We start from the raw sequence: 14,401 nt of genomic DNA, 5'->3' as shown, positions 1-14,401 counted from the left end.
CGTGCACACACACTCTCACGTGCAACACCGTCACCAACACCTCCTCCTGCTCTCGCTATCCCATATGCACAGCTATCTTTACACCTCTCACGCACCTCACTGCCCCCCCCTCCATGATTCCATAATATTCATAGGTCGTCCATTCCCTCTGCCCCCCCCCCCATGTGCACACAGCTCACCGCCCACTCCTCCACCCCCACTTCCCTGCCTGACAACACCGCCGCCATCCCATAATATTCATGCACACGCTCCGCACACATTCATACATAGCAGTGCATGCAGCTCTTTGTTGGCGCAGATGCCTGAGCAGTGCGAGCGTGCTCATGCACAGCAGTCATGTTTCTGCCTGGGATGATTGTTCCTCTCTCGCTCGGATCGCTGAGGCAGGTAGCCCTCAAGTGAAGAACAAAGCAAATGAAGGTGGCGGGTCACATTTCTGCCTCATAATGACCTTGGATGGGGTGGATGGAGGGTCATGAAGTCCAGTCACCCTGAGGCAACCATCTCCGAATGAGGCCAATCATCCATCCTATAGTAAGCATCAGTGGGCAAAGTAAGATTAGTTTAGAGTCTCTCAAAGTCTGCTGCTGCCTCCCACTATAACCGAGGGAATGCAAGTCATCTCTACTTATATGTCATGCTGAAGCTTTAACAAGCATCTCTTTAGGCTCTGCAACCTGGCTACAGTCAATCAGCACTGGGCCATTTCAGCATGATAAAATGTCCACAAAACGGAGGAAAGATAAAGATAAAAAAAGAGGGCAAGTTATTTACGAGAGAGGGGTGAAGGGATGAGCATAACAGAGGCGCCGGACATGACAGTGGCCAGCTCATCACCATGGCGTTGCTGTGGGAGACAGCGGAAGACGTCACTTGGAGAAACAGGGGACACAAAGGAGGAATACGACATGAGGAGGACAAGAAAAAGAAGTGAAGGGGGCCTACAAGAAAGCTGTCTTTGCAGATAGAGGAAAGTGTGTGTGTGTGTGTGTGTGTGTGTGTGTGTGTGTGTCTCACAGAGAGGTGGTTGGATGGGGTAACCATGTACTCAGGAACAACTAGGTGTCAGAGGGTTCACATACATGGGCCACCAGATCCTGGACAGACAGGGACTTGCAACAGAGTCTGCAAATGTTTGGTTCCGGTGCCACACTGACTCATCTGATTCAACAAACGAGCCCTAAAGAGCAGTAAATAAGATCCATCAGGTGTGACAAGGCCTTAGCTCAAAGCCATTTACACTTTATTGGTGCTTGAGATTAAAAAGCGGTTCAAGGATCACTTAATTTATCCATAAAATTATGGAAATGACAGCACTTCCATTTTAATCCACGTAATACTGACAACAGAAGATACCAATAAAATAAAAATACAGTTAAAATCATTATAAGGCTTGTAGCGGGGGAGCGGGGTGGGGGTAAAAGAAACACTCCAACAACAGCATAAAAAGCAGGACAGAAATTAAATTAGTTAATATGTTAAAACCGTAAAAAAAAAATTGGATAAAAAAATATTCACTCAAAAAATAAATGAATGTAGAGCTGTGAATGTTCTCCTACATATAAATAATATAGTGTATTATCTCAGTGTCAATCTCCTCGTTCACATCGTTTTCCTGGGAGTACGACAAGTTCTCTGTAAAGTTACATCATAGCTGGACAAACAGAAAGAGACCAAAGGAGGTAAAACTACCTAACTGAATCATTTTAAAAAGTGTAATTAATCTCATGCAGTGTAAATAATTTACAATAAGACAAATTATGTCCCATTCTGTTATCCCGCAATGCTCCACAAATGATAATATATAATATAAATTATTTAAATGTTATATATTGTATTTAAGGTTCCCCTCCAGTTTCATAATATTCTTTTTTTTAATGAATATTACAAAAACTGCTTTGTTATTCTTTACTACTTTTTTCTTAACTCCAGTGTAACACCCATTTCACCTTCTACAGCCGTCCGCTCTCTCTTCATGCCCTCCTTTCCCTCCTATCTCGTGATTTATTTGCCTCAGTTCCAATATTTGTCAGCAGTGTGTTTTCTTCCCCTTGTCTAAATGTCACCCCTTCTTCTAAGACAATGTGGGGAGTGAGAGAGAGGGAGAACGAGAGGGCAAGTGTGTGTGTGTGTGTGTGTGTGTGTGTGTGGTTGGGTGGGGAGATCGAGACAGGGGAGGAGGGAACCTCGTAAAAACAAAGTTTGGGAAAATTAAACATTAGGTAAGACACTTTCTCACATGCAAGTACTGTACATATGTATGTGGACACAGAAGTGCTGCGTCATAGTTTCTGACAGTTTAGCAGGACATCCATTGATCACTATTACTGCTGAATATTTCTGCAAAAAAGGAAACAAGGCTGCAGTCTGTGTTCTCATTAAGTGTTACTAGACAGCAATTAACACACATGCACGCATAAAAACACAAATACACACATCTATTCATGATAATCATTTGTAAGACCTCATATTTCAGGTCTGAAGCCAAACAAACACAATAGAGGGCATTCTTACAGTCCTAATATTTTACTATTATCCTTCTCAAAGCCCCCTCCCCTCTCCCTGCATCACTCCCTGGATCACGCCTGTCCTCTCTCCCACCCTCGCTCTCTACCTCCTTTATAACCCATCACTCCCATCTCACTGCTCTCACTTATTCCTGCTGTTTCCAACTTGAATGGACACATTTGTTTTCCTCGGACGGATCTGACTACCTGCTGACACGATGCTCCTGTCCTTTTTTGCATAGAAAAGCCTGACTCGTAATAACATTTCAGGATGTTAAATTTTATTTTTTTGGATTAGATTTGACTGTTTTGTTCAGTGAAATTGGACGCGTGGACTTATTTTTGTCTCTGAAGAAAGAGTTTTGCTTTCAGTTTATAAAGCATTCCTGTACGAGCATGCTTTTTTCTGTCAGCACAATATCGGAAACTGACAGCGCTACAGAGGAAACCAATGAACAACTCTGCTGATTAAAATTTGGATTAAAATTCAGTTTGATCAGCACAATATCAAAAAGAAGGATAACTGGATTTCACAGGACTATGAATTGGTGAGAACTGATGTTATTCTTGCAACTTGAAAGGGAGGGCAGGGAAAAAAGAAATCATTTTTACAGCAGATCAGTTTGTTCATGCCTAATGTAAAAACTATAGTGTGTGGAAAGTCTCATATTTGCAACTTCTAAACACTATACTCACATCTATCACTATTCAGGAAATTATTGTTTACATGACAGTTATTAAAATCCCCTCCAGACATGTTTAAGATGTATATAAAATACTCTACTGTCAGTAATAATTTGTCAGATAAGGTTTTCCCACAAAAAAATGTGAAAATCCTTTAAATGACTTTAAAACTCCCTCTCCCTCACTAAAAATCCAGACTCTATGAATATGCAAATGTATTTCAAGTTTAACTGGTGGACACAAGATGTCTCGTACTTTACTTTCTTTACTTTCTCAAGTTTCAACATCACATTTTTAAATTTAATATTGGACCAGAATTTGCTTCCAAATTATTTGTAATGTCACAAATAATGCTCGTAAGACCACTATTAAAATGGGATTTTCAGAGCTCAGAGAAACTTTCCACTTTCAGCAGATTAATGTGTCAAACTATGCACATGCATCATTCTGCACAGTGAAGCTCAAACAAAAGAAAAACATATTTTTGAGTGGAGGGGAAGTTTAAAGTATAACGGATGATCTCTTTTCCAGCACTGTATTTATCACCTGCTTACTTGTCATTTGAACAGATATGAGGGGATCAACCCCAGACTCCGCACCAGAAACATAGACCAACACTGTAACATACAGACAGACAGAAGACGGACTGAGGACATCAACTGTGGAGACGGGCAGCGTGCTGTCCAAGGACCCAGCCTGACGCACGGAGACGGACAGACAGACAGACAGTCTGATGCCAACTGTCTCCACTGTCAATCTCACAGCACCACTCCTCCTCCTGTTGCTATGGGCAACCCACCCCACCATGGCAACCAACTGGCTGTAAGTCTAGCGTGCAAGGGAGGAAGAGAAAGAGGGAGTTTGTTTGTCATGCTATAACTTTTAAAAGATGGTGACATGTCTCTAAATCTCTTTCAGTCGCTCCCCTCTCTTTCTTTGTCTCTCTCCTGGTGACCTTTTCCTTTTCTTTCTCTCCGCCTTCACTGTGCCTTCTCTGTCTTCTTCGACTGGTTGTCCCCTTGTTTCCGACCTCACTAAAACTCTGCCAAGTTGTTACCTCTTCACCCTTTCTGTACTCTCTTTTCTCTCCTACGTGCTCCTTCATGTGCTCTTGTTTTTTCACTCCCCTCTACTTAATTATGCATCTCCCCTTTATACCCCCCTGAACCTGCTTACCACTTATCCCCACCTTTGAATCCCAGCTCCCTGGCGAGGTTACCTCGCTCCAGGCCTGTGTCCGGTGCTGCCCCATGTGCACGGCTGAGGGGGCTGACCCCAGGGCAGGTGGGGGTGTGCAGGGCGCGGGGGGAGGTCATGGAGTCCGTACGCAAGGCTGCCGAGATGGTCATAGAAGAGGTACGGTCAAAGAGCTTAAAGTCTCAGAGTCATGACATGCAGGAGTCATTGCTATCTGATACATGTTACTTATGATTCACTCACTCTCTCACCGTTATGCCTTTTACTGTCCAACCCAGTGCCAGCACCAGTTCAGGAATCGCCGTTGGAACTGTTCCACCACCCCACGTGGGATCAATGTATTTGGCAGAGTCATGAACCAAGGTACGCTTGTTATTGACATAATGTCATGGAGGATTATCTGCTGATTAATCTATAAACTGAGCAACTCTCATGTGCACTTTCCTCATGTGCACTTTTTCCTTTTTTCTTTCCTTTCCACTTTATGTGCTCTTTTTTTTTTTTAATTCAGGCACTCGTGAGGCAGCCTTTGTGCATGCTTTGTCCTCAGCAGCCGTGGCAGTGGCTGTGACCCGAGCCTGCACCCGTGGGGAGCTGGAGAGGTGTGGCTGTGACAGGAAGGTCAGGGGGGTCAGCCCCGAGGGTGAGCCTGAATTCTGATATTTTTACCCTAACCATAACTATCTCATTCTCCGTGCCTGAATCTGACCAATCGGCACCTCTGGTAGGAGAGACAAGGGCATTCAGTTACTGCCAGATTCTGCAGATTGCTGCATGAAAATGCATTGGGTAAATCCATGGTGAGTCACACAGGGCATAAAACTGCTGCCCTGCATACTTTCAAGTATGAAGCACTTCTGGCCTCATCTTTGGAAGTGATGTGATGGACAGAACACTTAAGCTGTGACATTACTTACTGGATTGTGGCCACACGTGATATGCATTAATGTTTGAAGTCACAAACAGCAGTGTAGCAGCTGTATTCTGCCCTTTAGTCCCTGTGTGGATTCACCCTTTAATATTCACCCCTTAATATTCACCCCTTTTCAGCTTCAAAAGAATGTGGATTTCTTTCCAAGGTTGTAATAATGCAGGCAGCCCTGATCCACTGTCTGTCTGTCTACTGCAGGTTTCCAGTGGTCAGGGTGTAGTGACAACCTGTCCTATGGTGTGGCTTTTTCCCAAACATTTGTGGATGAACCAGAACGAGCAAAAGGGCTGTCAGCAGGGCGACCACTTATGAATCTCCACAACAACGAGGCTGGGCGGAAGGTCAGTGGTAGCACACTTTGACTTTATTTCTGTAATCTGTCAAACCTGCTCCTCTTACATTTACTGTCCTTCCATCCTCAGGCCATCCTTCACAACATGCAGGTGGAGTGTAAGTGTCATGGCGTCTCTGGATCCTGCGAATTAAGGACTTGCTGGAAGGTCATGCCTCCATTCAGGCGTGTCGGCGCTGTGCTCAAGGAGCGCTTTGACGGAGCCACAGAGGTATACAAACACACCTCCTGCTTGTTTGAGCAACACACAAAGGTGTCACGTGAACTGAAGCAGATACTTTCTAAGAAACCCTTACAGCCTCTTCTGAAACCTTAAAAAAAACAACGCAAATCTGAGTAGCTCTTCTTCTCTTAGGTCCGCCTGACTCGTATAGGATCCAGAACAGCCCTTCTCCCCCGTGACCCCCAAGTTAAACCCCCTGCTGCCAGAGACCTTGTGTACCTTGCACCCTCCCCAGACTTCTGTCATCTCGACCCTGACAACGGTATCCCTGGGACAGCTGGTAGGAGATGTAATGGTAAGATCAGTACAACCCAGATAATCAAACTTACCAACCAAATCTGTTACAATTAAGAAAATCATGTTGCTGTCTTCTAAAACACACCCCAGGAACTTCTCGGCTGGCACCAGATGGCTGTGAGCTGGTGTGCTGCGGTCCAGGGTACAGAGCGGGCCGAGCTGAGGTGGTGCAGCGTTGCTCCTGCAAGTTTTCCTGGTGCTGCTCGGTCCGCTGCCAGCAGTGCAAGAACACAGTCACTATTCACACCTGCAGAGTGTAAGAGGGCCCAAACAAGAACCAAACAACTGAGCAGAAAGACACACCAGACAGACACTCCTGAACACAAGACGGGATAAGGACAGCACAGACAAGGACAGTATTTAATTTACACATCTAGCCATAAATTATCAGGCCAACCTCGGCCTCAGTTTAACTCAATTTCACATTGGCGCAGTGAGGCTAGTCTAAGTTTGAGTACTCTGTTGTAAAAGCTGCCCAGTTAGAGAACATGTAATAAACAGATGTCAGCATATGAAGCAGATGGGTTCTGAGATCTAAGTGTATGTTAACAACAGATCAATGACAAAGCTTCAGTAGTACATAAAGATACAAACAGAAATCACCTTTACTTCTTTAAAACTGATACAATACTCCACTTGTACGTATAAAGACACAGTTGACAGTTAATTTCACACTGAACTGACATAGCTTTTAAAGCTGAACTTAACCAGAACTAACGGGAACATTGCAGCACTATCTTTATTTTATGCAAGCTATTTGTGTCATAGGCTAGTAGGTCTCTGTGCATTTACTGTATTTATGTCTTCATCTCTATTCCGGTTTATTTATTTGTATATCTGAGTCTTCGCTTCACTTCAGCCTCCAGCAGATGTTTTAATCAGCAACAATAACTACTACTTACATTGGTGTCTGTGTTTTGTGTTTTGTCCTCCTCATCCTCACGTGAATCTCTTCTGTAAGTTCCTGCACATCCAGTGTTTTTAAGTCTGCTCAAGAAATCTAATAAATACAGTAGTTTTATCCAAAATACCAACTGTAGTATTTTTTATTGGAAAGAAATAGCTGAGATGTTTCCACACTTGAAATTCCTGATGGAGCTACACAGAGTAGCTTCTTAATTAAAGGCACCATGTGCGGTTTTTGAACACAATAGACGCTGTGGAGCAATATTTTGATTGCCACAGAGTGGGCTCTGTTGTGAGTGAGTGACTTCTGAGATGTTTGTGTAGCTGTTGCTTTGATATTTGCATTGTTGCTTTGTATTCTATTTAAAACCCAACTTAGGATAGGAGACAAATTTCCCATCAGGTCTGTACGACGTGTTTAAGATTTGGAGCGTGTCTCTGCAACTGATGGTTACCCATAAGACTGTACTTTGCTTACTGCAAAACCACAAAGGCATTAAAGTTCATCTTTGGAGAACTGTAATTCACACTCTTCTAGCACATGCACAAGAATGCACACAATCACACATAAGCACTCATCAATGCGTGCTGCAAAACACGGATCGACTGGTGCAGTAACACGTCAAGAAACCTGACAATGCACTGACAAAGGGGAAGGTAGAAGTCTTTAAACACTTCAGGTTTTTAAAGATCTGCTTTGCTTCAAGAGGAAAGAAGTTCAATTTAGCAGGAACAGATCATGGTGAGAAATGCTGAAAGTAAAAGTAACCGTTTGTGTGCAAGAAGACAGGATACGGTTAATGTGGTCAAATAAGGGTCCTTCTCTCTCTATGTCAGTTAAACAATTTTATTACAAATATTCTGTGATTACAAACACCCAAAATTTTTACTAGCAAAGGTTATCATCTCTATGAAGATGAAGATCTATTCAAAATATAACAGCATAATTTGTTATATTATCAATCACTCAGTTGGTAATCTAGCAATAAAAAAAAAAACTGGAAAAAAATAAAAACTCAAGTTTCAAAAACGAATAACTGCTAAATTTTTCCCAAAACAAATGCACAGAATCAATACAATATACACAAAAGAAGAATAAAATATAAATTCATAAGTCACCTGGAGAAGGGAAATTGGTGAAAATGCACTTGGCCTCCCTGAAGTTCACGGGAGTTTAGAGTAACCATTACGGACTGCTACTTTTATGTCAATAAATCTCTTGTGCTGCCATCATTCAATCCAAGAAGGTCAGAAAAGGAAGCAGAGAGAGTACCACTTAACATTAAGTTGCCCCTTTTAATGCACTAACCAAAGTTCACTAAAAAAACTTAATGTTAAATGTAACTAAAGTGTTTGTCCATTTATATTTTCTTATAGTTTGTTTAAAAGTCCTAAAAGGCCACAATAAGTGAAACAGAGGAGGCCAAAAGTGAGAATATAAAAATCTTTCTTTAAAATAAAAAAAAGGAGGGGGAGGGGGAGGGCGGAGGGGCAACAATGACAGGCAGGGGGGGCCCGCCCCACCTGGATATTTGTAAAGAGAACACTGCAATTTCTAAAAGCTTTCAGATAAGGAGAAATGTGACACTTGTTGCATTTAGTTTCGCCCCCTCAGCTTCTTTCAAAATTTATTTTAAAGGCACAATCAGTGTACATGTGTGTTAGAATACGTATCAATGGCATTGTACCTCCCTTCCCCTTTTGTTTTGTCCGTTTTGTCATAATTGGCCATTGATCCTTCTGATGTTTTGATTCACCCCACCCATTTCTTACACCATCATACCCCTCACTGCCGTTGTTCATCTATAGCAGAACGCACTTTCTCTTGGTTTTGGTCTCAGGGGGCTCCAAGGCTGCCAGGATGGCCTCGTCAAACACATTCTTAAGCCCTCGCTGGTTTAAGAGGAGAGAAAGCAACAATGAGAGAGAGAAATACAGAATGGTGCCTGCTTTACTGGTTTGAGAGTGTGGAAAAATGTAACATTAATGGACCTGTACCTGTGTGAGAGCAGAGCACTCCACATATTTGACAGCCTTGAGCTCACGGGCCAACTTTTCTCCACTCTCAGGATAAAGGGGGCGCTGTTTGTTCTTTGCCAGCTTCTCAATCGTGTTGCTGTCTTCCCGCAAGTCCATCTGTGTGCCCACTAACAGAAAAGGTGTGCGTGGGCAGTGGTGAGAAATCTCAGGAACCCACTGGAGGGGGAAAGAGAAAAAATATAATGATTAAATTCACATTGACTTGCTTCCAGGTAGAGCATAGCAAGATGGTATCATCCCTTAGTCCTTCTTTTGTACTGAACAGTATTAAATCTGGAGTGTGGGACTTTTGTCTCCCTCTTCTGGCCGTGACAGTAATTACACAAACACTGTCAGAAGGTGGTCACGTCAGAGGCTCTGTTGTATCCTACTGCATCGCTAAAAACGGTGAATAAATTATTTTTGAGTGTCACACAACCCCTCGAAAAGACTCGTTTTAATATCGTAATTTGGTCAAAGGGTTCCAATTACATTTGGAAAGTCTAGAAGAGCTACACGATTAAATTATTTTAACCCCTTTCAAGTTAGCGGAGAGCTAACTGGAGGTTAGCTGCATGGCCAACAGATTCATCAGGCCAGCACAGGAACGTCAAACCTGACACCAGATTATAAACTCTGTATACTGTGAAACACAGAGAGATATGTTTGGTGTTGATCAGCTTTGTGTGAACTTGTTTGGCGAGGACTTGAAACTGTTCAGTACTGACAGTCAGCACTGAATGGCTGGACAGATTTATAGTCTTTTTTAGTTATTGACCAAAAAGTTCCTGATTTTAAATACTGTCAGTTTGATGTTTTACACAGCTGTTTGTATTTAGACTATATTTTACACTTGAAGACTTCGGCTTGTTTTCTTGATCAAAGAAAGAAAACTGTAGAAAAACATATTTCTGGATGTAAGTATTGAAAACGTTTTGTATCTGCACTAGTATCAAAAAATTCAACACAATCCTCAGGACATCGAGCTGAAACAATCAGTCGGTGATCTAAACAATGTTTAAGTCATTTTTAAAAAGGACAAAAGCCAAATTTCCCTTCCACCTCCTCCAGCATGAGGGTTTGTCACGTTCTTGTCTCATGTGACAGTTAACTCATGTTTTGGGGTTTTGGATTGTTGACAAAGATATTTGATGATTTGATAGGAAGTAGGGAAATGTGAGTTTCACTACTCTCTGACATTTAAAAACCCAAATGATTAACTGAGAAAATAATGAGCAGATTAAAACAACAATGAACACAAATTCAAGTGAAAATATGATTTAAAAAAAAGAAGAAAATAAAAAATACTGACCTTCTCTTTGACATTTTCAAATGATGAGGGGGAGACGACAGAGAAACATACAAGGAACACATCAGTCTGTGGATAACTGAGAGGACGCAGCCTGTCATAATCCTCCTGACCTGAGAGGAACAATCACAGCAGACACAAGGAAGTTTATTCTTTTGGTCATTAAAAGCAAAAATAAGAGAAAACAAGAGAGACGTCCAAAGACAACAGTCTTACCTGCAGTGTCAAAAAGGCCGAGTGTATAGGGCTCCCCCCCAATCATCACTGTCACTGCATAATTGTCAAAAACCTGTGAGCACAAAACAAATGATTTAACTAAAACAAAAGGCAGCAGGCCTGATTGCATTTCACTCATGAGAAAATATTAAAAAGGAAGTTGCACAAAGTCAATAACTTTGCAATAATAGTTTGATCATTCAATATTACTGTGAAATCACTTCAATGACCTTCACACAAGTCTTATAATGACATCATTGTATTATGTTATTATTCTACAAATCTCTATTTTCCACATGAATGATTGAAGTTGTAATTAAAAACTAACATCATTTGATTTTTAGTTGAGTTTATTCATTTGTTTATAAACTTGCAGACATTTTCTAGCCTGGGTAAACCCATGCTCTCATTCCAGCGAGATTCTACTTCGCTCAGAAAGTTAGCATGGCCACCAAGACAACATTTTCGCCTGAGATGGGGAACCAATCACAGAAAGGGGAGGCGGGCTCAAGGCGATGACGACTGTAGAGCAGCAACCGTTCGAAGCAGCAGTAGATTGTGTGCTAAATAAACTGGAAGGCAAGTTCACTTTGAAAATAGAATAAAAACTTGTGCTACATGATTTTTCCTTCATAAAAAGTTTGTGTTCGCGCTGCTCTCTACAGGCTCTGAATACGTCATTGTCTATCGTTGATATGATTGGCTGTAAGTTTGTCCAGTAGCTTACAAAAGGATTTGATTGACATTCGTTGATCCCACCTTAAATACGAGGAAATTAAGACCCTACCTCAATCTTACATGAGATTGAGATGCCAGGCTACATTTTCCATACAGTGACTGTTAGGACCCATGGTCGTTTGTTTTGGTTTGTTTTACTAAATATAAATTGAAATCTGAGACTATCCCTCTTAAACTCGTATATTGATTTCACTCATATTGCTCAACCGTACATGACATACATTACACCATGACTCAAGTCTTTATGAAATCCTCTTACCGTAGGCACATATTCTGAGGGGAACTTGTTGGTTGTGTAGGAGATCAGTAAGCAGGTCTTTCCTACAGCCCCGTCTCCTACCACTACACATTTTATAGTCTGCATCTGCAGTGGTGAACAGAAAATAGGAAACATCATGAGGGTGTAAGCAAACAAGCACCGCACAAAAGGCAATTAGCCAGACACTGAAAGAGGAAGTAACACGTACACTGTGTGAATATTATCTTCAGTAAAATGTCTCTTTTGCCTCGAGACAAAAACATGGCCAACGACACATAAAGAGGCCGTACGTAAACATTTACAGACCATACAATATAAACTGTGACACAGTGTACGTCATGTTTATATAAAATACATGTACAGAGCTGCATACATTCATCTATTAATCAATTAGTAAATCAACAGAATATTAATGCGCAACTATTTCGATTTTAAGTCATATTTCAATATTTGCTGATTCCAGCTTTTTAAATATGAAGATTTTCAGCTTTTATGCATTTTTACTTATTTTGGGAGTTTTGGACCGTTGATGGAAAAAAACAGACAAAATTACAACAGGCATTTTTCACCAATATCTGACATTTTATAGATTAATAATTGATTAATCAAGACAAAAATATGACAGATTAATCGATAATAAAAATAATCTTCAGTAGCAGCTCTATGCATTTATAGACAGTCTTTATGACAGACTGAATGAATGTGCTATAAAATATCTTTTTAACATTTTTAAACATTTAGTATGAAGCAGTGGTGAACGACTGTAACAATAAGTCAATCAATCAATCAACAAAGAATGCTATTTACAAGTTTAAGTATTAATAATTACAAGCCAATACTAGAATACATAGAGCTGTACCTAAGCATTATTTTCATTGTTGATTAATCTGATTATTTTCTCAGTTAAATCAATGAGCTGTTCCCAAAGCGACGTCCTTGAATGTTAAGCTGAAGATATTTAGTTTATCATCACAGAAGACTGACGAAAGTAGAGAATCTTTGCATTTGAGAGACCTGAAGCAGAGAATTTGACAATTTTCTTATTAAAAACAAACAAACAACTCAAAATTACAAATAAATGATCAGAAAACTTGGCGAATGATTTAATAGCTTTCAACTAATCGACTAATTGTTGCAGTTTTAATAATAAACAATAATGTAACTCAGAACAGAAGCCATTCTGCTGCATACAGAGTACTTTTACTTTTGGTACATTAGGTATTCTAGGTGTTCATTGTGCCTGTGTGTAAATGGAAATAAAGTCTCTTAAATCTTAAAATTATATTGCCACAATTTTTAAAATCTATTTTAAAAACAACAGTCTATATAAAGACTAAAAGGGTTTTCCTTGCTTTAATCATTCCTCCTGTTCATGCTGTCAATTAAAACCTTTAAATGTGCTTTCAATGTAAGTGATGGTGATCAAAATCCAAACATTTTGTGCAAAAATGTATTTAAAAGTATCTCTGAAACGTATAAGAGGCTTCAGCAGTCTGAGTTACTCATGTCAAGTGGATATGACACATTTACAGTCTTTTAAGCATCAATTTCCCTCTTTGTGTTTCTCTGTTGAGCTGCAGAGGAAGTACAGTAACACGAAGAGAGACTTTAGCACTAAAAAAGTTGTTGATCTTGAAAGATATCTACTTGACTTGACTCATTTTGGAGGCTGAAGCTTCATATCAACTTCAGATAAGCTTTACATTATTGCACAGAAGGATTGTGTCCCCCATCACTTACACTGTAAGAGCATCATGGAGAGATCTTCTAATAGTCAGTATTACCAGGAAGAATGATTACAGCAAGAAAAACATATTTTAGTATTCATAAGGGTACCTGACTAATATTTTGAGACACAGTTTTTTGTTTGTTTTTTATGTGTGAACCCATCCTTTAAATCTTGAATAAAATATTTTTTTCCTGAGTAAGATGACTTAACTTGAGCAAAGACTCAGTATGACTAAGAATTGAGTCAAAGGAATAAGAGGTGGAAATCTTCACATCAAATCGTGCTAGGCTTGTTATTACATGTGCGAGCAAAAATATTGACGACCGAGGATGATTTCCGCATAGGCCACATACCTAAGATGTCAGAGAAAGACGAAGAAAACCACGTCGGCCTGCGGTCTGATGTAAAGTCAGAGGCGGATACAGACTTAGACTTCCGCTAAAATAAGCACTTCAATCGGATAAATTGAGGCCAGAAAACCGCCTATACTGTCAGCTCACTACACTTAAAAGTTAGAAACAATAAAAAAAAAACCGAGTCATTAAAGCTGAAAACTGATTCAGTGAAGTTAATAATAAAATGCTGTATTAGATCAAGATTGATTTTTTTTTTTAAGTGAGGAAGAAACCAACAAAAGTCAAAGTACCCTCGGTTAGTGTAGTTATTGGGCATGCTACGACTCAATCTATAAGAACATACAGTAGAAAGTAATCGTGTTTACAGCGCCGAGAATTGACACATTAAGACAACTTCATTAACCAGATTGATGCTAACTTAGCCAACACCTCATTAAACGCTGAGGAAACTTTCACCGCGGATTCACACACTCAATTAACGAGCCGTTTCATATCCATATACACTTCGTATACTTACGGAGGTTCTCCTACGTGTGTCCAGCTGTGTAATTTAAGCAAAGTTTGTTATTTATAACTGCTTTTCTAACTCTACTCACCGTTTTTTCTTCAGACAGGTTAGGCGTTGGTTACATCCGGGTTTGAGGGTCGAATTACTTTGTGCGCATGCGCAGATCAGAC

General features: G+C 40.4%; 2 protein-coding genes across 2 annotated transcripts; one reads left to right on the top strand and one right to left on the bottom strand.

The window, feature by feature from the left end:
- Window positions 1-3,924: 3,924 nt before the first annotated feature.
- Window positions 3,925-6,451, top strand: wnt4b (wingless-type MMTV integration site family, member 4b). Its single transcript, XM_053326471.1, has 8 exons — window positions 3,925-4,013; window positions 4,394-4,547; window positions 4,667-4,751; window positions 4,900-5,031; window positions 5,518-5,660; window positions 5,742-5,882; window positions 6,027-6,189; window positions 6,282-6,451. Exons 1-8 carry the CDS (start codon window positions 3,925-3,927, stop codon window positions 6,449-6,451), a joined length of 1,077 nt encoding a protein of 358 aa, XP_053182446.1.
- Window positions 6,452-7,930: 1,479 nt separating this feature from the next.
- On the bottom strand, window positions 7,931-14,401 carry cdc42l (cell division cycle 42, like). Its single transcript, XM_053326493.1, has 6 exons — window positions 14,320-14,401; window positions 11,639-11,743; window positions 10,642-10,714; window positions 10,429-10,538; window positions 9,096-9,293; window positions 7,931-8,990 (listed from the first exon to the last, which is right to left on the bottom strand). The coding sequence occupies exons 2-6, from the start codon at window positions 11,741-11,743 to the stop codon at window positions 8,901-8,903; spliced, it is 576 nt and encodes a 191-aa protein (XP_053182468.1). The 5' UTR covers window positions 14,320-14,401; the 3' UTR covers window positions 7,931-8,900.

This window comes from Scomber japonicus, chromosome 10, assembly GCF_027409825.1.
Source record: "Scomber japonicus isolate fScoJap1 chromosome 10, fScoJap1.pri, whole genome shotgun sequence".
In the NCBI taxonomy this organism is placed as follows: Eukaryota; Metazoa; Chordata; class Actinopteri; order Scombriformes; family Scombridae; genus Scomber; species Scomber japonicus.
Note: the sequence above shows the minus strand (reverse complement) of the source record. Positions and strands in the feature narration are given on the sequence as shown.

Bases quoted from the DNA above. Each gene is read 5' to 3' on its own strand.
- wnt4b (XM_053326471.1), top strand. From the start codon at position 3,925: ATGCCAACTGTCTCCACTGTCAATCTCACAGCACCACTCCTCCTCCTG. The intron at 4,014-4,393 runs GTAAGTCTAGCG...TTTGAATCCCAG, and splicing joins ACCATGGCAACCAACTGGCT to CTCCCTGGCGAGGTTACCTC. The intron at 6,190-6,281 runs GTAAGATCAGTA...AACACACCCCAG, and splicing joins AGCTGGTAGGAGATGTAATG to GAACTTCTCGGCTGGCACCA.
- cdc42l (XM_053326493.1), bottom strand. From the start codon at position 11,743: ATGCAGACTATAAAATGTGTAGTGGTAGGAGACGGGGCTGTAGGAAAG. The intron at 10,539-10,641 runs GTAAGACTGTTG...TGTTCCTCTCAG, and splicing joins CGGCCTTTTTGACACTGCAG to GTCAGGAGGATTATGACAGG. The intron at 9,294-10,428 runs GTCAGTATTTTT...TTCCCCCTCCAG, and splicing joins TTGAAAATGTCAAAGAGAAG to TGGGTTCCTGAGATTTCTCA.